The sequence below is a fragment of the Lissotriton helveticus genome, chromosome 2_1, assembly GCF_964261635.1.
Source record: "Lissotriton helveticus chromosome 2_1, aLisHel1.1, whole genome shotgun sequence".
Taxonomy (NCBI): Eukaryota; Metazoa; Chordata; class Amphibia; order Caudata; family Salamandridae; genus Lissotriton; species Lissotriton helveticus.
The window spans coordinates 847,559,602-847,586,783 of NC_136059.1; the positions used below are offsets into that span (position 1 = coordinate 847,559,602).

At 45.6% G+C, this 27,182-nt stretch overlaps 1 protein-coding gene across 8 annotated transcripts in view; it reads left to right on the top strand.

Annotated features, from left to right (window-relative positions):
• Positions 1-27,182, top strand: part of CSNK1G3 (casein kinase 1 gamma 3) — a 406,194-nt gene that overhangs the window by 108,396 nt on the left and 270,616 nt on the right. For all 8 annotated transcript variants that reach the window (XM_078675581.1, XM_078675582.1, XM_078675576.1 and 5 more), the window contains exon 4: positions 25,157-25,226. In XM_078675581.1, coding sequence (XP_078531707.1) covers positions 25,157-25,226 — 70 coding nt within the window. The remainder of the gene's footprint in view (positions 1-25,156; positions 25,227-27,182) is intronic.

Below are 27,182 nucleotides of genomic sequence, written 5' to 3' on the forward strand. Positions count from 1 at the left end.
TTTCCTGGGATCGGTCTTGTATATCATCTCCATCAGTTTATGATCCAGAAGGAGGATATAGAAACCTAACAAGGAGAGCTCGTAGAAATCATCCATATTCCTTAAAGCAGGAGTTTTAAAGAAACGTTCCCATATTTTTCAAAGACTTTATGTGATTATAAAGGTGATGTAGCCATCGGTCATGTCCGGCAATGGCCATCCGTTCTTTCGAGCCACATCCACAGGATACAGATGTTCGCTAGTGCCAAGTATGCAGAGAACCAACTTGTACAGTGTTGAGCATGCCTATATTTTTAGATGTTTCGTGCAGCAAGACCTGTTCTTGAAAGTCAGGTTCACATGAATCCTTCATTGATCTCCACACTTGTATCCCGAACTGAGCTAGGTTAGGTCTGGTCTGGACTAAATTGGCTGTAACTCAAAACAATGATTTTAATTGCACCTCCAATAGGGTGAGTCAGCGATGACGATTTCTGTTGGTAAGATTTAAACAATGCTTTCATCTGGGGGCCTTGCTCCACACTGGTTTGGCGAGTGGTGCGGCGGCATTAGAAGTGAGAGTGCAGGCTGTATACGGCCTGCTTGACCTACTGCAACACAGGCCTAAATTATTGAGCACAGCCGAGTAGGTAGTACCCCTTAGCCGATCCCTAGTGTCTGCCAGTGAAAGAGCAATACCGGCTCCCAGAGACATCAGGATCAAGGGACGGCACTTGTCAACTTCATGCTTGGATTTGACCTCAAACACCAGATGGTGCAAAGAGAAGGGTATCGTGCCCCCATACCAATTTCGTATGGAGGCTGTAAGGCTTTATTCCCCTACCACCCAATCTTCCCCACCCACAAACAACAAAGTGCCCCCTCTCTCGCTCTCAGCCTAGAAATGGGCCCTCAAAAATCCCTTTCCAATGGATGAAATGATAATAATATTTATAAAGCACTGCTAATACCCAGAGGTGTTTAGGTGCTAGCTTCTGATGTGCGATAGAATAAATGAGACCCATGATAAGATTACTGGTTGAACAACCAGGTTTTTAGATTTTTCCTGAATTCCAGCAGGTTTTGTTTATTCTTAATCCTAGGGGTAAAGAGTTCCACAGCCTTGCCACATCTCACCGTTTTAGATTTGGGAACGACGAGGTTGCCACTGGAGGAAGAGTGGAGAGATCTGGATGGAACATAAAACTGTTCTAGTTGACCTTGAACTTGATCAACCGGCAGTCAGTACAACTGGACTAGATTAGGAGACTCAGATTTATGTCTACGGATACCTAGGAGAAGGGGGGCAGCCGTGTTCTGAAGGGTCTGCAGCTTATTTATTCAATTTTTTTGGAAACTGGTGATTATGGTATTGTAGTAGTCAAATCTAGATGATATAAGTGCTGTAACTACCATTTTCTGAAAGGCAAATGGGATATCAATCAAACAATGATAACTTTATTTTGGCCACTAGGGCCATAAAAGTGCATAATTGGAAATCACAGCAACAATAAAACACATAAAAAGGGTAAACACTTGCAATTATATAGTCCATGTATCCGAATAGCCTTCTTGGAGCACAATTCTCCAGCTTTTACAAAGATGTGACAATTAAAACGCAAATGTCCTCATACTCTAATAAAATCAAATAAAAGCACTCATTTGATAAAAACACAAATTTAAATATTTACAGAGTTGTAAGAATATAGAAAGATATAACCTGAGACAGAGAACCATAATCATGTTTACACTAAGGTGGACCTTTACAGTTACTACACATCGGTCAACCTAGTGTGGTTCTTAATCAAACCCCGACTTACGTGCCACATATGGTTTAAGAAGCGTGACACAGCAAACGCAATTGGGGGGTGCGTATCATATTTTAGAGCTATGTACGCCTCTAGATGGTGCACAAAGCCTACGTTTCTGAAAATTTGGATCAACCAGCATTTGCGGGGCAGTTGGTATGCAGGGCAAAAAAACAGTACATGTACTTCGGACTGAAGCTTGTAATTACAGACAGGACACTCAGCTGTGTTCTCTTTGGCCCATTTACTTGTGTGTGTAAATAGTGGAAAATTTCCCGAGTCTAAACTCCACATACAGTTTCCTGGCCAATGGGGGATGGATCACATCCAAGAAGGGTTCCTTGCTATATACATCTTTTACTTGTAGGAACTCTGTTGTCATCCGACCGCCAGTGGGACTTCCCTGTATGGCCATAATGTTCACATGCCTGTAGAGTTGCACTAGTTCCAACCTTGATAACGTTAGGCGTGAAGACTCAGGGGTTTTCCAGAGGTCCCACCTGCCTAACCTTAAGGCGAGATCCCTTATAATGAAGACCTTGCATTTGGTCTTTGTTAGGTTGATCTTCAAACCCCTCATGTTACAAAAATTCGCGAAACCATCAAGGATGTGCTGAATACCCATTGGTGATTTTGACAATAAGAAGGTATCGTCCGCGAACATCAATGCAGGTACCTTCCCCGAGACTAACTTGGGGGTGTCATTATCCTGGATGTTTTTGAGGTGGTCGATGAACCCATTTATGAAAAGACAGAATAGAGTAAGGGCAAGGACACATCCCTGACGCACCCCTTGTTTGATGGGGAAACCTGAGGAAAGTTCCCCGTGTTTTCCACACCTAACTTGTGCATAGTTTTCTGAGTGGAGCTTTACTTCACATTGAGATCGGCTGGAATCCCAAGATCACTGGGGACTTTCCAGAGTTTCTCCCTGGGTACAAGGTCGAAGGCCGACTTCAGATCGATTAATATTAAGTAGAGGCTGCCACCTTCTATGGTCCCAGTTTTCCAGAAGAGTAGCTGTAATCTGAATATCTAGTCTACGGTTGACATATTTGTTCAGAAGCCGACCTGGAAAGGACTTAGTATCTCCTCCTCCTCTATCCAACCGTGTAGACGGTCCTGAAGGACCCGACCCATCAGTTTTTCAGTAATGTCAATTAGACTGATAGGTCTATAGTTTGAGGGTAGAAGAGGGCAGCTTTTTTAGGTCTCGCCTGTCGATGCGCATGCGCATCGAGCTTGCGAGACTATTGGGGCTTAAACAGTCTTTAACCAACTTGCAAGGAATCGTGGCGATTCCTTGCAGTGCCCGTGAAATTCAAGCTCAATGCGCATGCGCATTGAGCTTAAAAGCTCGTGCACATCAGTTCCCTCAGCCGGCTGCTTTAACACCCTCTCCCCGCTCTGCCCCCTCCTCTGCCCGCCGTGTCGCATTTCTCCTCCCCCCTCCCCTTCTCTCCCTCCGTCTTGTTTAATCCCTCCGTCTTGTTTAATGTAGCGTTCTTCCATATCCGCTTTTATCGCATTCATACACCATCCGCTACTCTATACACGAGCGCTTGCACTCTCAGTGTATGTCGGGATGAAGGCACATGTCACACACTGTGGCCGGTGAATTGCTTTGCCGACTTCCTTCGTCGTAAAGGGTACTTGTCCTCATCGCAGGGTTATGGTCATTATTTTCGGTCCCCATCACATTATTTTCCCTTCTGTTTATTCTTGTGTTCCATATCCGCTTTTAACACGTTCATAATACACCGTCTGCACTCTCAGTGTATGTCAAGAGGAAGGCGTGTGTCACTCACCGTGGCCGGTGAATTGCTTTGCCGACTTCCTTCGTCGTAAGGAGTACTCGTCCTCATCGCAGGGTTTTGCGGTTTCTTAATAACGTTCGGCTGCATTCTGGTAACAGACAATGTGCACCCGCAATCTATACTTGGTGCTTTCTCTGTTTAGATGCTGAATTGACTGGTTGCAAGTTGTGTATGTGTGTATACCCACCTAGGAAGCGCATTCAGATGTTTCAACAATTGCTGTTCAACCTTGACAGCGTGCTTTAATTATTTTCGAGCGATCCTGTACTTTCTATAGGACACGGAGAGCCCAAGCGGCAAAAATGCACAGCACTACGCAAGAAAATGTTCCTCTCCCCAAAGCCCTGGTATTGTATGTTCCCTTGAAGTCCTGATCTCCATTTGGGTGGGGTGTATTATTTACAAAGTGAAAGCTTGTTCTTTTTGTGACTTGCGGTACAGTTTTGTTTGGCTTTGTAATAAAATCTCTATTAGCTCTCAAGTGCTTGGCAATACTCCCCCCTCCCCCCATCCAAAATTCGTCATCGCTCCCGGCCCCGCGGCCAATGCTTGTTTTTCCTCGCTCTTGCCCAAATCACTCGCATGAACTCAAAAGACCGTGTAAACGCGCTTTGTGGTTCTGTTTAGGAACCAATATTTGTATTTGCCCTTCTGTTTTCAATTGCGGCTATTTGACCCTGCTGTTTCAACAGATAAAATGCAAATTGCAAGCAATTTGTCCCAAGCCCGAAAGTGTGCTTCTGGGAGGAGGAGCTTTAACACATACACGCAGCCACCTATCTTAATAGCTGTGCAGTCGGGGAGACAGGAGCTTTCCTAGCTACGGTGCTGGGTGCAGGAGGCAGAGGTCGTCTGTATATTCATTCTTCAAGATCTTATGTTTGCTCAGTATGTTCCCTCCATTAACTGACACCTTTCGATTGTATGCATTCGAAATGTCTCGGCATCTCTCTCTCTCTGGTCGAGCTCCTCTGTGTTTTGTTTTAAACTACTTTTATTTAAAATGAAACGGGTGTGGTGAAAGAACGACACATCCTCCGCACCTCACGATAATAATTAGTTGATCTTTAAATGGCTTTGACACGCACGGTAGCATCACGGAGACATTTTTAGGAAAGGGTTTATTTATTGCACAGTTGGAGTTTCATACAATCAATAAGAAATGTATCTGTGTCGTACAGCATATTTTAAATTTCAGTTTTCAAAGTGACACATTAAACTACTGAAAATATATTATTGCAGTTTCCTTTGCAAATATGCGAACAAACTCCCCGACCCTACTTATTTCTCCCACTCCCGCTTGCTACCCTGCTCCCCCTCCCCCGCCTCGCACCAGACTACCATTTGTCGCATTTAGACTACCTTCTCCCCCACCCGACTTGAAAGGCAGCCTCACACACCAACATTTGTCTCTCACACCACAGACTCCTGCTCCCCCGCCCACCCAGCAATGCCGAGAGCTATTCCCTCCCACTTGTTACTGTCTCGGCGCTATCTATCACACAACGTGTTTTTTTTCCGGGCCCGGCTTTCACCTTTGAAATGTGGGGCACGTGGACCCGCTGGTAGACGGGGAGCTAGGGGGTGCGGGGCCTAGCGCTTAGATGGGCATCTCGTTCTACCCAGCTACACCCTTTCTACCCGTCAGGGTGCCGTTGTTGTGATGATTGTACCAATAGTTTTATATATCAACAGGTCTCGCCCCCTACGGCTCTGTACGCCTGGCTTTACATTTCAAAATATTAATCTGTAACTCAGGGAGCTGTTGATGTAGTCATGCGTCTACTGTTTATAAACGTATGCATACACCTGGTGCTCGTTGTACCAAAGGGAGAACCTATTTGCACGCATTCGTGAAATATATAATACATATAATGCGGTGGTAAACATGTTTGCAAATGGAATTGTACGGCAATTTTCGCGCACTTTGCTGAACGAGGAACTTCGCCGACCTGCGTTACCCTTTGCTAGATGCTCTGCATTCGAGTTCAGGGTGTACGATGGTGATCTGCAGCACAGGAAACAGGACAGCAACTCACTAGAACGTGCACGTTTTTCTTATAGCTACTGTTTTTATTTGTACATTATATTATAGTATTATTTTTATTTTTATTATTACAAGATTTATTTGGTTTATCACAAACCATGGACAGCATTAGCATAAAACGCTTATAGTTAAACAGTCAGTTGCATCCTCCGGATATTCAGTTCCTCCGGTCAGTAGGGCTAAGCCCAAAAACTTCTCCCCCACCCCCAACACTTCACGATCTCTTCATCTGTGTACATTATCCAAAACCATTGCATTGCATATACTGTGGGAGCATCTACTCCTTCCTAGCTATGTTTCGAGGGTTTGTTTTACCTTTAAATCACCTACAAGCTAATACATCAAAAGTGGAAGGTTGACTCAGTCATTGAAGAAGGGTGTTAGTAACTTTTCGCTGTTTTCGCATCCACCACCACCACCACCACACCCACCACCACCACACCCACCACCACCACACCCACCACCACATCCACTACAACCACCACCCCATCCACCACTACCAACACCACCGCATCCACCACCACCGCCGCATCCACCATATCCACCACCACCACATCCACCACCACCACCACATCCACCACCACTTCACCATCGCATCCACCACCACCACATCCACCACCACCACCGCATCCAACACCACATCCACCACCACCACATCCACCACCACCACATCCACCACCACCACATCCACCACCACCGCATCCACCACCACCACCACATCCACCACCACCGCATCCACCACCACCGCATCCACCACCGCATCCACCACCTCATCCACCACCTCATCCACCACCTCATCCACCAACGCATCCACCACAACCACCACATCCACAACCACCACATCCACAACCACCACATCCACCACCACCACATCCACCACAACACCACCACATCCACCATCACCACCACATCCACCATCACATCCATCACCTTCACATCCACCATGACATCCACCACCACATCCAACACTTCCACCGCATCCACCACCACCACCACCACCACATCCACCACCACCACATCCACCACCACCACATCCACCACCACATCCACCACCACCACCACATCCACCACCACCACATCCACCACCACATCCACCACCACATCCATCACCGCATCCACCACCACCGCATCCACCACCACCGCATCCACCACCACCACATCCACCACCACCACATCCACCACCACCACATCCACCACCACCACATCCACCACCACCACATCCACCACCACCGCATCCACCACCACCACATCCACCACCGCATCCACCACCGCATCCACCACACCCACCACACCCACCACACCCACCACCATCACTTCCACCACCACTTCCACCACCACTTTCACCACATCCACAACCACCACATCCACCACCACCACATCCACCTCCACCACCACCACCACCACCACCTCCACCACCACCTCCACCACCTCCACCACCACCACCACCTCCACCATCACCACCACCAACACCACCACCACATCCACCACCACCCCCACATCCACCACCACATCCACCCCCACATCCACCGCCACCCCCACCACATCCACCACCACCACCACATCCACCACCACATCCACCACCACCACCACATCCACCACCACCACATCCACCACCACTTCACCATCGCATCCACCACCACCACATCCACCACCACCACCACCTCCACCACCACCACCTCCACCATCACCACCTCCACCACCACCACCACCACCACCTCCACCACCACCTCCACCACCACCACCTCCACCATCACCACCTCCACCACCACCACCACCACCTCCACCATCACCACCACCAACACCACCACCACATCCACCACCACCCCCACATCCACCCCCACATCCACCCCCACATCCACCACCACATCCACCCCCACATCCACCGCCATCACCACCACATCCACCACCACCACCACATCCACCACCACATCCACCACCACCACCACATCCACCACCACCACCACATCCACCACCACCACCACATCCACCACCACATCCACCACCACCATATCCCCCAGATCCACCACCACCACATCTACATGTGTGTGGCTCTGTGTGTGTAGGTGCAAATGCAATGTTCTTGGATTGTCGTCACAATAAAATACACTGAACATAATCTTCACAAAAGTTATTTACAAACGTTTAAGCTATTGCCATTATAAATTACAATAACTTTTATTTAAGTATTAATTATTTACAAAATTAAAAGCCATTGTTATTTGTAATATCAAAACATCTAAGTCACGTAAATACAACACACATTGCATTACAAATGCTATAGGTGTCACATTTGCAAAAGTTAAAACTATTGACATTGTAACTGACAAAGCTATTAATTTTGCTACTTTCAAAACCTACACATAAATAAAAAAAGTGTCATTTACAATACCAATAGCTCAAACTTTCCTAATGCAAGACCTATTGCATTTCCAATGCTTGTTTAAATATGGGAACTATCTCTGCCCCGCGCCAGGTATCCTGGGGATCCATGTCCTTCAGGATTGCATTAAAAAAGGCGCACAGATATGGTGCCCAGATGGGGATTATTGATGGACCTTCCTAGTACTATTAGAATGCAAAAGCATAAGGACGTGATGCGGTTGATCTGGGCCCCAAAAGACAATTTTGTATTGAAGATCACCTCCAGGATTTTGGCTTTAACACTCGGGTTTCGAAGAGCTCCAAGATCAGACGGCCACCACTTAGGGGACCAGGAAAATGGATTTTTGCCGTAATCTTCCTTTACTGTTTTCACCCTGTATTTCTAATGTAGGATGCTTTCTAACAGCTATGCTATTTAACCTTTTACCTCGTTCATCTTTGGAGTAATTGTCGACAGTTTGGCTTACGTCTTCAAGACCTGATCCATCAGTTAGCAAGCATAAACCTTTTACATATGTCCAGTGCTACGGTATCTATTTTGTGTTCTAATGCCTCACGTGTGTTGCATATTGTGCTTATGATATCATCCAACTAATTCACTGGTCTATTTCTTAACTGTTCTCTGCCATTAGCCAAGAGTGGGACTGGGGGCTCTTTTGTTCTGTTTGTTCCTCTTTACAAGTGGTGAGCAGAATTCGAATGATGTGTCAGCGTTGAGCTGCACCAGACACTTCGTTCAGACACCACACCGTCTTGATTTTTTTTAAGGTAGTTCTCCAGTTGTACCACCTCAGGCAATGGAGAAGAGTAAGTGGTAACTGCAGTTGCTTGAAATTATTACTAAGTAAATTATCAACTGTATCAGATGGTAATTAAGAAGCTTAGTAGATAGAAAGATGAGTCTGGAAAATATCTTCTTCTTGATTGTTCGGTTACAGCTGTTAGGGCAATGGTTCATATGCTTTTGGGCCCTTCACCCTAAAAAGGTCAACACAATTTCCACAAAACCACCGGTGTGTTCAAAAAGTGTAGGAATAGTTTGTGCATGTGTATTTTTAATGTTGATCTTTTCTTTTAGTGCAGTACTTTCCATTGCATAATGTATCTCATAAGTATTGTGCCTTGTTTCTTGTAGCTCTGGCGTTTGTCTTTTCTTTGCTGCTCTAACGGCCAAGTCTGTGAAAACCCTCTATTTAGTGTCTGACCTCACTGGCTGAGAACAACTTTGCCTTGAGGAATGGGAAGTTAAGGAGAAATACACTTGAAGAAAGATGCTATTTGATTTTAAAGAGTGTCTGTAGATGCCCATTTTCTTTGGCACAGTATTACAGTTGACAAAGAGCCAGGAATATTTCAAAATCCACCATTTCTTAATATTGAAACATAGAATTTGACATCAGCTCAGCACGACCAGGCAGATCTAAACGGCTAATCCCCTTGTCTGCTCCTAACCGAGTTTGTGACAGCCACTTACTTTTTATTGTATCCTCTGTCCAAGGCCTTTGTTAATTAATTTCTATTTTCGTGTCAGCCATTATGCCTAGAAGCTGTTCCAACTATTCAGTACACTTTGAACAAAATTTTTCTTTTTTTCCTCATAAACCTCCGTTGAGCTTTAGTTGGTACACATAGGCACCGAAGACAAATGAAACTCATAAAACATTGGAATACTTCACATTTTACCACAGAACCCAGCGCTGTTGGATTTCTGCAGAAGCAAATCATGTATGTACGTATAAGAGAATTGCGTGTTGTCACATATAACTCCCAGAAGTAGAGCTAAGGAATAAAAAACCCTGGCTGCACCTTCCATGTTAAGTCATTGCACAAAAAAGCCAGTAACTAAAGATCTGCTCACTTGTGATGCTAAATAAACTAATAAATATATTAAATGCAGTCCTGTTCTCTAATACCAGATTAATACTCTGGGTCCTAAGACTATTGACTTTCTCTTATATTGGTGGAGTTGGTTGATGCATCTTCAAAGGTTTCATCATGTTTGCTTTATTCTGGGAGGACTTTATTGGCTTCTTAACTATGCCTCCAGATTGTAGTTTATGTTGCTCCTTGGGTGACCTTCTTTTTGCAGTGTGAATCTTTCTGGATTCACTATGCTGTGCATTATTCCGCCATCTAGTGGTTGGGTCAGGAATTGTCGTATTTCTTCTTTTTTTTCTTTTTAGGTCTCGCGACCTATCAATGCGCATGCGCATTGAGCGGAGCGAGAATTCAACTGCTCAAAATGCTCGTGAAACCAAGGGTTTCACCGTGCGGTTTTCTTTGAGTTCACGTGAATCACGTGACCAAACAAGCACGCGCATCAGCCTCCCTCCCTCCCTCCTAATTGCATTTTTTCACGGCCGCACAGCACATCAAAGGGCTTCTCCCAGCGTGTGCTGTGCGGCTTCTCCTCCCCTAATTATTCATGGCTGGCCGGTGGCCGGCCGTACTTTGTTTCCCGGCCGCTCTTGTTCCTAATGTCTCCCCCTTCATCGACTTCAGTCTAATTGGAAACATATGTGTCTTCATCCTCTTGGCATTCCACGTTTTCCCTTCTTCATTCCACGGCTCCCACTTTGTCCCTCCTTTTCCCCCTTCCTGCCTTCATTCTGTACTTGTGCATCATTGTTTTCCTCATCATTCATCTTCCACTTTCTCCATTGCCTTTCATTAATTTCCTCGTCAAGTCTCCATATATTCTCACCTCGTTACCTATCTGGCATCGCATTTTTCCGAAGTCGCCACACATCGTCCATTTCCTTCCTCCTTTCTTTCCCTTGTTCCTGGCGCACTTCTCTAATTTTTCACTTCTTTCCTTTCTCACGTCTTTCCAACTTCCTTCGTCCACCCCTCCACTTCTGCCTGCACGTCCTTCTTTCTTCTGCCAAATGCTGTGTAATGCCCCAGCGTCTGCAGTCTCCTCCGGGTGCCAAACTATCATACAGGACTGATTTTCATCCGTGCATTAATAGAACACCTTTGTAGAAAGTAAATTCCTACTTAGATCGACGGGACAATTGTGCATGCATTAGATGTGCATACAGCGCTAGGAGACACGGAAAGGGCCGCGCCGCCGCTAGTTTGCGAGTAAAACAGCGCGGAAATAACAAAGCTGTGTTTTATTGCTATGGAGTCGAAGTAACAATGCTTGAGTGGCACTCAGCCCTCACACTGTGCTCGCATCTTTTTCTTCTTTTCATGTGCTTGTTGTAGCTTTGGCGGCCCCCTCCCACAGCCTCACAAGCCGAGCAGCACTCCTCAAGCACAGCGGGCAGACGCCGCCACTGGGCACGAGTTTGCACAAGAAACACACATGTAGCATGCTTCTAAGTGACAACGGCATCTGCTCACTGGACCACAATGCCATGCTGCCAGTGTTTTGATACCGCCTTGATCTCCGCCATTCACAGTGATGTTTTAACTTGATTCACCCCGGTCTGCGCGCGTTAAACTAAGGAAGTGCACAAAGCACGTGCACGACGCACTTCCAAAGATCACCGGTGAAACAAGTCATATTCTGCGTCCCGCTCCAAATGCTGTGTAATGCCCCAGCGTCTGCAGTCTCCTCCGGGTGCCTAACTATCATACAGGACTGATTTTCATCCGTGCATTAATAGAACACCTTTGTAGAAAGTAAATTCCTACTTAGATCGACGGGACAATTGTGCATGCATTAGATGTGCATACAGCGCTAGGAGACACGGAAAGGGCACTCAGCCCTCACACTGTGCTCGCATCTTTTTCTTCTTTTCATGTGCTTTTTTTCTTTTCCACCTCCTTTCCCTTGTAATCTATTGCTCATTTTCTGGTTCTCCAGCACCGCAAAGCTATACAAATGGCAATAGCACTATAAAAATAGGATCACTCCACTGCAAACAAAATTAGCATTGGCATAGCCAATATGTCTTGCCTTTGGGACCTTATAAGTGTTTTGTTTTCCAGCACAATATCCTTGGTGCAACAGCATCAAGTGTTGCATGGCTAAACACATATAAGGTCCCAAAGGCGAGACCTATTGGCTATGCCAATGCTTGTTTTCTCTGTGGCCCAGGTGGGCCTCGACATACCACCATTTGGTGCCCTTTTCGTGACGTCGAAGCGCTTCCTCCGGGAGCTCCCACCTTTGGTCGCCATCTTCAGATTCTTTTTTTCCTCCATTGGGTCTGGATCGTCAGTGAAGGAGCTCCACAACTTGGAGAGAAGAATCCACTAGAAAACAACAGGAAAATCGGAATATCACCTTAGAACGTACCAGACTTTGAGTCACATAGCGGGGACGACGAAACAGGAGAAAAACTATGAGAACTTCGACGTTCCTGCGAAGAATGTGCACACGGGGGGCTCACTGGGTGCTGTAATAGACGAAATACCCTTTAAATTCTGTGCCAACTGCCACCACAAATAGGCGCAGAAGGAACATTACCCAGTTTGCAATCTCTGCCTGCCGCTCGACCATCGAAGCGAGGACTGCAACGCCTGCGCGGCATTCACCCGAAGACCCTCAGAGTAAGAGAGAGGCAAATGAGGGCAAACTACAACATGTAGGGGCACAGGGAGCACCGCCGTCGCTCCGAGATTTGGGCCTCTCCAGTGGAGAAGAGGACAACCTCGCCGAAGGACGTCAGTCGTCGAGGTTCAAAAGAAAATGCCGGAGGTAAGAAAGTCATTAAACCCCAGGCACTCCACTACTACTCGAAAGAGTGAGCCAAAGTCCTCGAAAGGAGTACTGTTGTCAAAACACTCGACGTCCGCAACTGCATCCAAGGACAAACAGGCCATCGGTTCCCCTGACAAGGACTCCCAAACGGCGAAAACCCAAAATAAGGCAGAGTCGTCAAAGAGCAGTCCAAAAGGGGACCCTTCGATGTCGAAAAATGAAGGGTTGAAAGCGGCTACGACTTCGACAACTGCAAAGAGAAAGGCCGAAACCCTCGATGCCGAACACGTGTCCGAGAAGGAGAAGAAAAGGAAGAGGCTCGAGGCTGAAATGGCGAGCATCTTGAAAAAATCTCAAAAATTGAGCTAATACACTATCCCGCCAAAGCCCACAGCCGAGGCACAAGGTGCGTCGAGGAACTTCAACCACTGACGATACCAGAATCAGTCTAGGAACAGGAGAAGGAAGACCTGTATTACTGCGATGCCGAAGGTGAGGAAGACAAACGGACTTACCAGGGCTCGACATCCTCGGAGGAGCAAGACTTGCAGTTGCAGGATCTTGACGCCGAATCCCCGGAAGAGGGAGTAGAATCCTATCCTTCGAGGCCTTCGCCGCTGGACGACATAAGAATCTATAACCAGGCCGTTAAGAGGGCTGCAGACACGTATGGAGTGCAGCTAGGGGAGGAGAAACCTCAATCTGGCTTCCTGTTGGAGACATTGTTACCATCCCAGACATTTCCAACCCATGCTCCCAAGTAGCTGGACCAGTGGAAGGAGGTCTTCAAGGAACCTACTATGTGTAAAGTAGTAACTCCAAGGACTGAGAAGAAATGCAAACACTCTTCGAAGGACCCTATATATATTAGGGGAGCAGTACCAGCATATTCAATCATAACATCCATGGCTATAAAGAGGGCCAATATACCCACAAACACAGGACCACCTCCAGACTAGGAGAGCAGGAGAATGGATCTAATGGGGAGTAAAATGGAAAGTAGTGCGGCGATCCAATAGCGCATCACCAATTCTAATGCGCTCATCAACGCATACCAGCACTGGGAGGAATTGGGCGAACTCCTAAAACATCTGCCAGAGCAATACCAGAGAAGGGCGAGTCACCTGGTAGAGGAAGGAAAGAACTTAGCTAACACATGTCTGAAGTTGGCCCTGGATGCAGCAGAGACATCAAGCAGGCAGATGATGCTGGGGATAACTGAGAGAAAGCATGCCTGGCTAAGAATTTCAGGCTTCAAGACTGAAGTACAAAACAACATCCTCAACACACCCTTCAACAGGGAACATCTTGTCAGTGCTCCAGTTGACGAGAAACTCAATCATCTCAAGAAGGGCAATGAGACAGCTAGGTCCATGGGGGCAGTTCAGAGGAATGAGAAGAGGAACACTGTCAAGGAGACCAGTGGGTAGGGGGAGCCACCAACCTGTGGCACCACACCAAACCTTCCAATAGGGTTATCAAGGAGGTAACCAGGGCCAACAGCAGGGACAGCAGCAGCAAAACTGGCAGTACCAGTCCCGAGGACAATCATTTCGAGGGCACGCACGAGGAAGAGGAAACTGACAGAGAGGGGGTCAACAAACCATATCAAAGTGACTACGGCGCAAGACCAACACACACCCAGTCAACATCTCTAGGGGTGCAGGAAAGGATAAGACAAAAACAAGAACTAATTCATGACCGACAACAGTTCCTCCAACATACAACACCTGTAGGAGCCAGGATAAAACACTTCGTCCAGGAGTGGAGGAAGATCACATCAGACAAATGGACACTAAACCTCATACAATACGGTTACTGTATAGAGCTAGAAAAAACACCTCCAAACAAGAGACCGAACAGCAGAGCACACTCATCAAAGGAGCGTTCTCATTTGCTACAAGAAGAATAGGAACGTCTAAACAAAAGGGCCATAGAAATAGTATCATACAAGGAACGGAACAAGGATGTCTACTCCACCTACTTCCTCATACCAAAGGTGGACGAGACCTTAAGACCAATTCTGGATCTAAGGTTCTTAAACAAGTTCATAAAAACTCTAAGATTCAAAATGACATCTCTTCAAGAAGTAATACCCCAGATACAGGAAGGGGACTACATGGCAACTATCGACTTAAAGGACGCTTACTTGCACATCCCCATCAACAACAAGCACGAACATCTACTAAGGTTTATGATCAACAAAACTCGCTAACAGTTCACAGTGCTGGCATTCGGACTCAAATCCGCACTAAGGGTTTTCACAAAATGCCTGGCAGCAGTAGCAGCAGACTTAAGGAGGCAAGGAATACATGTATACCCGTACCTCGATGACTGGCTGGTAAAAGCCAGCTCATACAACCAATGCAAGCGGCACATGCAAGAGGTCATACAAACACTAGTCCAACTAGGGTTTTCAATCCATTGGGGAAAGTCATCAATAGAACCAGAAAAGGTGAAGATATTCTTAGGAGCGGAGATCAACATCATACAGGGTAAGGTGTTTCCGAGCACAAAAAGTACTTTGGCAATATTGAAGGAGACATGTCTTTACTACAAGGGGGAAGCTCTGAAAGTGAGGACAGTGGGCAAACTGATGGGAATGATGGCGTCATGCATACATTTGATCCCAAATATACGCCTGCACATGAGACAATTCCAAAAATGGATCCAACAACAATGGTCAGAGGCAACAGGGAGTTGCGAAGACGTAGTGGTTGTCGCGCAAGCAGTACACCAAGAAATAGCGTGGTGGAACAAGAAGAACATAACATAACAAGGTAAACCATTCACACATCCCACCCCTAATTGACCATCTCAATAGATGCTTCCCAGCTGGGGTAGGGAGCACACACAAACACCCTCAAGGTAAGGGGATTGTGGTCTCAACAGGATGCAATAAAACACATCCACTACCTCGAGCTGAAGACAGTGTTCCTATAAGCCTTTCAGAAACAGCTGTACGGATACAGCGTACTAATCCAAACAGACAAAACAACCACCATGTTCTACATCAACAAACAAGGAGGAACACAATCAGTGACCCTATCAGTGCTAGCACAGGAGATATGGCGATGGGCAACTCCAAGGCAAATAGACTTGCTAGCAATACATCTACCAGGAAAGGACAATGTGGAAGCAGACAGACTCAGCAGACAGACGTCAGCATCCCACGAATGGGAAATCAATCACCAAGAAATCCAGAAGATATTCGATAAATGGGGAACACCGCAAATAGACCTATTTGCAGCACACCAAAATGCTAAATGCCAAAACTTCGCATCCAGAACTCTGTGCAAACGGTCCCAAGGGAATGCCCTATGGATAAGCTGGTCAGGGATATTTGCCTACGCTTTTCCACCGATACCACTGCTACACAGGGTACTAAACAAATGCAGAATCAGCAACATGACGCTAATACTGATAGCACCTCTGCGGGCCAGACAAACCTGGTTCTCAGAGATTATGGAGATGGCACAAGCACCTGCACACAGGTTCCCCACAAGAAGGCAAGGAGTCCTACCACAAGGAAGTGCTACATAGCAAAGTTGAAAAGATTCTCCTAATGGTGCATTAAGGAGAAACTACAGAGAATGATTACCAAGTAATCAACAGTACTGAAGTACTTAACACATCTACTACAAAATAAACTAAGCTCCACACCACTAAGGGTGCACTTAGCAGCAATAGTGGCTTACACAAGAGGAGAAACAGGGAAGAGTTTCTTTACTTCCCAAGTAGTAACAAGATTTCTTGAAGGGGTAAAAAGGATCGCACCACCAAACAGACTGCCACCTCCAGCATGTAACCCCAATGTAGTTCTAACTCAATTGAGGAAGACACAATTTGAGCCTATTCATAAATCAACACTGCATATGCTTACGCTAAAGACAGCCTCTCTAGTAGCGATCACGTCACTATGAAGGGTAAGCGAATTACAAGCGATAACACTGCAAGAGCCCTACCTACGAATGCACAATGACAGGTGGTGTCAAGATTTCACATAAACCAGTCAATACAAATACCAAGTTTTTTCCAAAAACCAACCACACGCACAGAAAAGGCGTTACACACACTGGACGCCAGGAGGGCAGTAATGCACTATATAGAAAGGACTAAAGAATGCAGAAATGTAAAGCAATTATTTGTGTCTTTTGCCAGCAGTTTTCTGGGACGACCAGTTAACAAATACACTATTGCACAATGGATTGCACAAACCATACAATTCTGCCACAGACAGGCAGGGCAAGAATTTCAGGGAGCAACACATGCTTACTCAACAAGGAAGAAAGGAGCAACAATTGTTTTTCTAGCAAATACGCCTATTCAAGACATTTGCCAAGCAGCAACATGGTCCACAGTGCACATGTTCACTATGCACTACTGCGTAGATATTCAGATGAACAAGGAAGCACAAGTGGGACAGAAGGTCTTACGATACATATTCAGTTACTAACGCTCATCTTCCACCCAGCCACCACAAACCGCTACAAAGTCCATGCACAGCATAGTGAATCCAGAAAGAGACACTCTGCAAAACGTATAGTTTCTTACCTGTCGGTGTAGTTCTGCAGCTTGAAGACTTTCTGGATTCACTAGCGATCCCACCCTCCTCCGCCAGAAAGATGAGACAGGAGGAAGACAATTAAAACAGGACACAGACTATTAAAGGAGAAGAAGCAAAAAAAAAGAAAGAATCCGAAGATGGTGACCAAAGGTGGGAGCTTCCGGAGGAAGAGTGTCAACGTCACAAAAATGGCACCAAATGGTGGTACGTCGACTCTCACCTGGGCCTCAGAGAAAAAAAAAAAAAAAAGGGAAGAAATATAACAATTGCGGACCCATCCACTAGATGGCGGAATAATGCACAGTATAGTGAATCAAGAAAGTCTTCAAGCTGCAAAACTACGCCGACCGGTAAGAAACTACGTTTCCCTCATGACTTGACAGTTTTAAGAGGCGGGGTCTCTTTCACTTCCGAGTCAATTTGTGGTGCCTGTTATTTCTGGGTCTTCCATATTCAAGTCAAATGTTGCTGCCTCTATTGATCTGGACCACTGTAAATATAGAAAGTAATTGATAACATGATTCCTTTTAATTTCTTTGTGAACAATCCAACTGGTGGGCCTTTACTGGCCATCTTCTTTTATGTGAAAGGAAACCTTTCACCAGACATATATGTAATAAGACACAGTGATTGAAAATGTTCCGTTAAAAAGTATGGTTAGTGGTGCTTATGACATACAGAAATTCACTGGATGATGTTAAAACGTGGGTTCGGCGTAGGACCTCGAAGTAATCCACTCGACCCCTGTTGAGTGGATTATGGTTGTAAGAAGCTTGGCACTTGGCCAAAGACCATGCAGAGTAGATTATGTCCACATGTAGAGTGGTCTGACTATTTGGCCGAATATTATGTCACCTTTCATAACAATAAACATTAGGACATAAAACAACCATAATATCACTTTTACTATATTTTTTGTTTTCAGTGACCTGTGTTTTTTATGTCATATGAGACATTTAACCGTACATTACATTTAACAAACTTTTCAGTGATTTTTTTTTCCTGATACATACCATCCAGCATTCCTATTAGATACAATAATCTTTGACAGAGAGCAGCGGGCTTTTTTTTCAGGTCTGCTCTGCGACCAGCTCCTTTGTAAACTCCCATGCCACTTAACTCGGTGATCATGTCCTTCCGCTGTGTGCAGTGCTGGCCTGTAGCCAGGTAATATTCTAGCCATCATTCCAGCCCCGTTCCATTCAAGTTACTACATTTGGCTTTTGGGCCTGCGCAGAAGGCTGTACGAGCAGAATTTGCACCAGCCCCTCTTTCATGAGAAGGCTGTGCATGGCTTTTGGCCCTGCCAGTAGGCTATGAGCGCAGTGCCCCTGAGCTTAATGGTTCCAGTCTTTCATGCCAAGTTTTATATAAGTCTGTTCGCTGTAGTGGAACCCCCCACTGAACGTATCAGTATGAAACTTTGCATGCCGAAAATTAGCTGGATGACCAAAACAAGAACCATCATTTCTAGAAGCTTCAAATGAAGCAACGTGATTATGGGTTTAAAAAAATGCTACCTTTGTTGTTGTCGAGTTTTTAGGTTTCGCCCTGGCGTTGCAACTGCGTAGCAGTTGCTCCGCGCAGGGCGAAATCTAATGTAATCTCAATAGTGGGGACTTGAAACCGCCCCTTCTTCCATTGGCTAGCTCCATAAATGGAGGCTAGCCATTGGAAGACACGGTTGTCCATCACTCTTTCCCGGTCAGAACGCGAATCGTGGGCGTTTCGGACTCTTTTTTTAAGTCCCGCCCCTTGTTGCGTGTGTCCCGGGCCGCGCTGTGATTGGCTGCCGGCCCGGGACACCCCCGTGATGTCATTTCCCGGGCCGCGCTGTGATTGGCTGCCGGCCCGGGACACCCCCGTGACGTCATTCCCCGGCCGCGCCGTGATTGGCTGCCGGCCCGGGACCTGACTTGTTTTTCCTTCTGTTTGCTGAACCCCCAGGTGAGGTAGTTCTGCTCCCCGTTGCCTGCTTAACAATACTCTCCGTCAGTACTGCGAGCCATTTTCCTTGGGAAACAGAAACCCGTCCAGCTTATCCCTGACACGCCGAGATGAGCAGTTGCACCACGTAAAAATGCTGAAAACCACATTCTCAGCTTTTTTCCAGGTGCAGAATATTAACAGTGACCCCCGAGCCCTTTCCGAGGCATTTTATTCATTAGCTGCAGAGAAGGGTGAAACGTTAACATGCTTCCCCTCCTGCTTCATTTCACAGAAATGCCTCCTCGCTTAGCATTTTTTAATACATTTGGCCGAACGTTTTGCGCCCTAACGTAAATGAAGTTACCGCTTCATTCATGTTAACCACCGTCAAGACGTGTTTGCTTTTATTCCGTTTTCCCACACGTTTTGACTCGAAAATATAACAACTTTAAATATAGGCGCAGCTTCCGCACCACCAAACGGGTCCCTGTGAATACCCTCTCTGTTCCCCCTCACCTTACCCAGGTGCATGTTAAATCATTATAAATGACAATATCATTCACGTGCGGGCATCCCCCGCCTGCAATTTGGGTTTAATTACCCACCCGCGAACGTCTCTTTCCCTTGCTGACAGCCATTAACTGGGCGCTGACACCAGCAGAGCCATATCTCGGAGTCCAGCTGCGGTCAGCTCTATAAGACGGGCTGCAGCGCCTTCTAGCGGTCAAGTGCAGGGAAGAAAATGGGGACCTGGCTGAAAATGATATATTTTCTTACTTTGAAATAACTAATATCTTATTATATACATTAATACACAGAATAAATGCCGCAGGTAAAACATACATATACAAATACAACTAACCCCAACATAATTACCCATATTAGCGTTTGCGTAAATAGCAGAATAAATACATAGGTATATAACACGATGCATGCCACCATGAATGGATAAATAGCTAGAAGCCATGGATAGACATATACATCGATACACGCGCATTTCCATGCACTATTAAACACTGTAATGAATATATTAAAAAAAAGTTATAAACCTAGAATAAAATGATCAATAAACGGATAGTTGCAAACATAAATGGGTAAAATAAGTTATGAAAAATCAAGGTCCTGATACTGGCAAATGCAAATAAATTGCAGAAATCACCTATAAAAAAACAAGTACACAAATGAATAAATGAATAAATAAGTGCATGTTTGGGAAAAGTAAGCGAAGACTTCAAAATGTTTGAATTCAAAGTGTTTATTATAAAGCCGACCAGATCGCCGTTCTTTCGTATACAGAGTTTTACAATGGGTTGGTCTTCTGAGATCAGGGAATGTGCAAACGAATTGCCTGGTGCTCAGGGTTGAGGTTGCGTGAAAATTTGGACAGGGAGGAATGGGTGAAGAAAGACTGCGTGGTGTGAATTTATGGTACAGTTAAATAAAAATGTGTTAATAGTAGTTTTTATGAAGCGAGACTCTTCACTTGGATGCTAAAACTGTATCTATGAGCCCTCTGCTCCAGAAAGGGTCCTCCTTTATACAGACATAGTCATAACTGGTCCAATACGTAAATACATTAAATGTGAAGGGGCTTAGTCATAAAGCTGTTTAACTCGGATCAGCTGAGATTCCAACTAAGCCTTAGTTAGCCCCAGTCACTCCAGGAACGGTGGACGCAGACAACACGTTCGGACTCAGGAGCCAATCAGCACGTAGGAATTCTGTGCGACGCACTAGGATTGGCTGGGGTGCTCCTAATACTCCAATGCTACATGACTTTATACATTGGTAGTACCGCCCACTCCCAGGCGACTACTGCAATACGTTGAGCTTTAAGATTTGCTGTTAAACGTGACCCGTAAGTGCTAAAATTACGGACAAATGACATCCGTTGAAGATTAGCTGTAACGAGTGGATAAATGCATGGTTGATTCGCCTTAGTAGGGGACGGTTGGTGATCGTATTTAGGATCCGCTTTCCTTGTTTCGAGTGACTGACCCCGCACTGGTGCATTATGGGCGCTGCCCTACTGGTAATACCCGGTATCACCACCCCTATGGCGTCAACTAGCGTAACATAACTTAGTACTCGTCTCTGCATGTTTAGTTTTCCTGGCAGGGCTCACGTTTTTGTATGTGTGTGTGTATGCGTAGGCTGGTAACGTTATGTGTGGTGGATAAATGTGTTAGTATGGGCTGAGCTCCACCACACGCAGCAGGCACTAGCAGCGGCATGCTGGCAGATGGCCTGTCCTGCTGCGGTGCGGGCACAGCCTGCTCCGCGGCACGCAGCTCGGGCTCGGTGGCAGCTTGCCTGTGTGCTGCTGCTGCAGTGTGGGCTCACATCGACCAGCCGCACCCAGCACCGGCTGCAGAGAGCTCATTCTGGTGCAGGTTTCATTCAGTCTTCAGCGTGGGCTGTTGTGCTTGACAGTCCACGTCTGGCAATACAGACCCACGCTGATGCAGTGTAGGCTTGGGCTGATCACCTGCATGCAGCACTAGCGTCACAGTTCAAGACCCACACTGGCTCAGAATGGTCTTTGCCTGTCTGGCCTGCTCGGCCTCAACCGGCACCGCATTAATACCCGATCGGTTGCAGCCAGTACCTGCATTGGTGAAATATATATAGGGTATGCTACGGACACTAAACTTGTGTACTGTGGCTTATGCCGAGCAGCCGCACAAGGCATTCCCTCCATGGCCCCAGATGGGTGCAGTATGGACGGAGTCCGAAAGGCCACAGACCGCACAGGGCCAGAGCCTTGACACTGGTTTAGCATGAGCTCTGCCCGACTAGCCGCAGTCAGCACCGCCATCGGATATTACACGGAGGTGCAGCGTGGGATATGTTTGACAGGCCACACCGAGTACCACTGACCCCACACTGGTGCATTATGGGCGCTGCCCTACTGGTAATACCCGGTATCACCACCCCCATGGCGTCAACTAGTGTAACATAACTCGGTACTCGTCTCTGCATGTTTAGTTTTCCTGGCGGGGCTCACGTTTCTGTATGTGTGTGTATGCGTAGGCTGGTAACGTTATGTGTGCTGGATAAATGTGTTATTTTCTTTTCACTGGGAATATCAGTTTGCGTCCATTTGAGTTTCTGTGTTTGTGCACTGGGACTTTCGATGGCCTGAGTTTGTTCTTGCCGCTGTGCTCAAGTCTTTGTCCATCTTTGTGTATTTGCTTCTGTATGTGTATCTGTGGCAGTGTCAGTGTGCCTGTTCTTTTATTTGTATGACAGTCGGTATGTGTCTCCATGTGTCAGGTCTCGCATTTGCGAGAGATTAAGCTATTGCCATTGTAAATGACAATGCCATTTATTTATCTGTTTTCAAAACCAACACATAAATAAAAAGTTTGTCATTTACAAAGCCAATAGCTAAAACTTTTACAAAGGCGAAATCGTTGCATTGTAAATGCTTGTTATTTAGAAGCAGTCAGTATATTCAGAAAGAGGGGAAAGTGCAGGCTCTTGGTTCAAAAACCTTATTATTTTTTCCGGTGTCTGGTCACAGGCCAGAAACCTTATTAAGACATTGGCAGTAGATATTTTTCTGAAATGCGTATTTCCATAACTTTGATCAGAAATCACAGATTACAAATCTGTTTATTCTTTATACATACAGTGGTCCTGGGCATTGCGTGGCACAGGTCAGATTGGAAGGTACAGCTCACCAAACAAGACTATTTTTAACTGTGCTTTAAACAGACTTTCACTGCAAATGTTACACATGGAGGCAGGAGAGCGTTCCAGAGACTAAGGGCCAGAACCCAGAGAGATCTTCCTCCTGATCTGGTTTAGCAGAATCTGGGGATGCACAGAAGGTTGTGGTTGGAGGAGCAAAGTGCCCATGTGGGAGAGTAGTGTTTAAGCATGTCTTGGATGTATCTGGGGCCCTACTGATGGAGTGCTGTATGAGTGAACATAAGCATTTTACATTTTATTCTAGAGTTGATCAGTAGGCAGTGTAGTTCTTTAAGCCTTAGTCTGATGGACTGATGGTTTGAGATGTTCAGAAAGTTTATCTGTGTCTTTTTGTACTTGCTACAGACGAGACAACAGATTCTGGGGGCACCAAGAAAAGATTACATTGGCGTAATCTAGTCTGGAGATGATTAGAACATGTAGAATTCCTTTGCTTGTGGCATGGGTTAGGTACTTAAGAAGTTTCTTTAAGAATTTTAGCAGACGAAAGCAAGTGTCTAAAGTGATCTTGATGTGGGTGGGTTTTGAAGGAAAAAGGCATTGTCCATCATAACCTCCAGATTCCTTACAACCATGGAGGGGGTGTGGGTGGGGTCAGGCCCTAAATCAGACCGAGACGCTGTGTGCCCAGCATGGAAGATGATTCAAACATCAATATCTATTTTTCGTCGGAATTGAGTTGTACAAAGCTGTTGTGCATCCACTGAGCAATGGGCGCATAGCAGCCCTGTAAGTTCCCAGTTATATTGGCATTGAACTGGCAGAAGAATCACATAAATTGAGTATTGCCTGCATAAGAGACTATGTTCATACCCCACCTTAGCCCAACTAAGGCTAGTGGCGCCAGATAGATGATATAAAGTGTTGGGCTTAGTGATGAACCTAGAGGGACACCTCTGGTGATGGCCCTGGACTGGGAGGTGAAAGGGGAGAGGAAGACTGTTTGTTGTCGGTCTTCTAAGAATGAGTGGAGGTATTTATGAGCAAGGCCTGTCAAGCCCTCCTTGTAAAAAGATCTTGTGCAAGACACTGTCGTAGGTGGTGGATATATCTTAAACGATGACCACCACCTTCTGCGTTGAGGTTACCTCCGATGTATTTGGTGACTCTGAGTAGGGCTAGTTCCGTGCTGAAACCGGCATGGAAGCCTAACTGGGTTGGATGTCGAATTTTTTTCTGTTCCACATAGCAGGTGATCTGACAGTTCACCAGGGCTACTAGCATTTTGCCGAGGTGGGGAAGGAGAGAGATGGTTCTGTAATTCCTTAGTGTGTGTGGTTTGGCGTTGGATTTTTTTTTTTTTTAAGGAGAGGAATTATCAGAGCCTTTTTCCAACTAACAGGTAACTTACCACTTTGAAAAGATCGGTTGAAGAGGGCATTAGTTTTTGAATTGATGGCTAGCGCCTCCTTGGTGAGCAGAAAGGGGCGGGTGGGGCAGAGATCGAGGTGCAAGCCAGATAAGATTTTATGGCTAATTTGTTCTCAGTCAGCTATTGGAATAGGGTTGAATGATTCACGCCGTGGGATCAGCTCGGGGTGGGGAAATTGGATTGCATGTTAAACTTGGAGTAAACCCTTTATACCCTTCGTTTGGAAGACGTGCCTTGTTTAAGTAGGGTGCAGATGTTGACATGACAGTGTATGCCTATTGTATGTCTGTGCTTCTTTTGACAGTATTAAAAGTGAATTCCTGTCACTAATGTTCTTAAATATTGGCCTTACTTTCCACCAAAGGACTATATTCCAAATAATTGTGTTAGATGCCCAAGAATGTGCTTCCTGAAAGTGGTCTGCAAACTTCCTTGAACGGATGCATCTGTATGAAATGTCTGAAGACTCCAGCTACAAACATCTAATTCCGGGCTTCAAATGCTGATTTGTTTAAAAGGGGCAATAATGTTTTCTGAACCTGCCATCTTGGGTGTCTTGCTTTAAAGTTTGAGGTGGTCAAATAAGGCTACTGATATGCTTAAAGCCTGTTTTTATTCTTCTCCTTTGCCTCCATAGCAAAATGAGCCCTGGTAGATGAGATGCAATTAATGCTTCTCTTATAAAAAAAATCATACCACTTGCTCTGTAAATTAGCACTTCGAATTGTATTTGATTAGCCCCCTTTAATTGATTTGCTTTCATAATCCAATATAAAATGTTTCCCCTCAACATCTGTTATGAACTGGTTCACTGTTGTCAGACTTTGTCAGGTTTCAAACTGGAATTTGGTTAACGCGTCTTTCGTCTTGTTTTTATTCAGGAACCAATGAAGTCTAGAGCACCACAGCTGCACTTAGAATACAGATTCTACAAGCAATTGGGATCTGGAGGTAAAACAACTATTTTCCTAAGGCGTGTCATCATGTAACATGATTAAATGATGTTTTAAAATATAATGTTTGATTTAAAGGATCATGTTTTGACGTAGTACTGTGTATGTTGTACAGAATATTATGTAGGGTCTATTTACGATTGAGTTCGGTCGTTCCTTTGCTTGCTGTGAGACATTTCTTTTAAGTGAGTATACCCCCAATGTAAAATGTAGAACTTGTGTTAACGTATTATGTCAATTTAATTTTTGCATTATGTTTTCTCCCAAAAGGTGCTTTCAGTGATGCCATAATTATGTGTAATGTTAAAACCTGTGGAGTTCATTGTGTTTAAATCAGATAGAAAGATTAATTTGTATATAGCTGCCATTGCTGCACAGCAGATCTGCCAGCATTAACCTGAGAGGGCGGTGTGACGTTTTATAGCTGCCCTTTTGGAGGTTTTGGAGGTTCCAGTTTGCGTTCTCATCCTAAAACGCTGCTGGGTTTTTCTACTGGCATCTTTGCTCTAGTGTTAGCATGGACACAGGCTAGGAAGTTTTACTAGCCATCTCAAGTTCACACTGTTGTTCTAGACTTGTGTTTTCTACCGGTTTCTTTTTTCCATGGCTCTGTTCGAAGTCCTTAAAGCACATAGTGGTGATTTATTTTGCTGTGTGTCCTTTAGTGTCTCAAAGCAGATGCTCAAAGAATACATCTGGATTTGCTAAGTATTTTGTGTGTCCTGCATACTAAGTTTGTCATTAACTATAGGTACACTGATCTACAATGAAGATATAGTACATTGAGGCTGGTGTTTGTTTTGTTGTGTACGTGTCTCAGTTGCTCTCCTTTATCTGTGCATCATTATAACCGATAAATGCACCTGGCTCAATATTATGAAATAAATGCCCGGGAGAAACTGCCAAACAAAGTGTCCTTGAACTCATACATATATTCTAATGAATATATCTTCCTCCATATCCCTCACTTTTAAAGTCTTCCCCTGGCAATAGGCTGTTCTTTGAAAGTTTTTTGCAGCAGTGGCATTTTCAGGCCGTCGGGGTAACATCTTCCAGCTCCACCCATGGCTTTTTCCCAACAAATCTGATTCCACCATGGTAGAAAAGGTCCCAGCCTGTGCTCTGACGTCCATTCCTGTTTTTCTGTGTCTTGTTTATACCGTCTGGAAATCTCTGTCGTTCAACGATAGACAGTTTTCCGTTTGCCGACGGTGACCACAAATATCTCCTCTAAAAGGTTTCTGGGTTAATTCCCTGCTTCACGAAATGGGGCACCATCTGTTATAAGCTAAACTTATAAAGCTTATAACCAGTCTTAATTTAATTGGACTCTCCCAAAGGGTTATTGGCTCCACTCACCGGGCTGGCCACGCCATTGATTTAATTTTTACTAATATCGATCACCTCACCTGCTACTCCCCCTATCCCTTAACGTGGACTGACCATTTTATAGTCCTGTTTTCTAATCAATCCCCATCCACCCCGACCCTAACAGGAAATATGGGACGGAAGAAGAAGGAGCTACGCAGACCTTGGCATAAACTATCCTTGGAATCCTTCAATGAGGTATAACATCCCCGCTCACTGGAATGTGGTCCTGACGTCCTGACCCAGTCAGAACCGGTCGCTCCACCCGCTCCTGGCCGTCCTCGGATCTGCTTTGAGATCTATCTCTGCCAATATGTGCCCCCGACCTCGCCTGCTTCCTGTAATATCGTATTATGTGCCCCCGATCTCGCCTGCATCCTGTGATAGCGTGTGGTATCGTATTTGAGCCTGACTGTGATATCGTATCATATTGAGACTGCTTTAACCAGTATCTGTGCCAGACTGTGCCCCCGATCTCGCCCTGCATTGTTTAGTTGTTGTTTGGTGCCATTTTGTTGACCCAGCCCGTCTCTCCCCGCTCCCCGCCGCTGCTCCCCTGCGGCCCCACCCCCGCTCCCTACAGCAT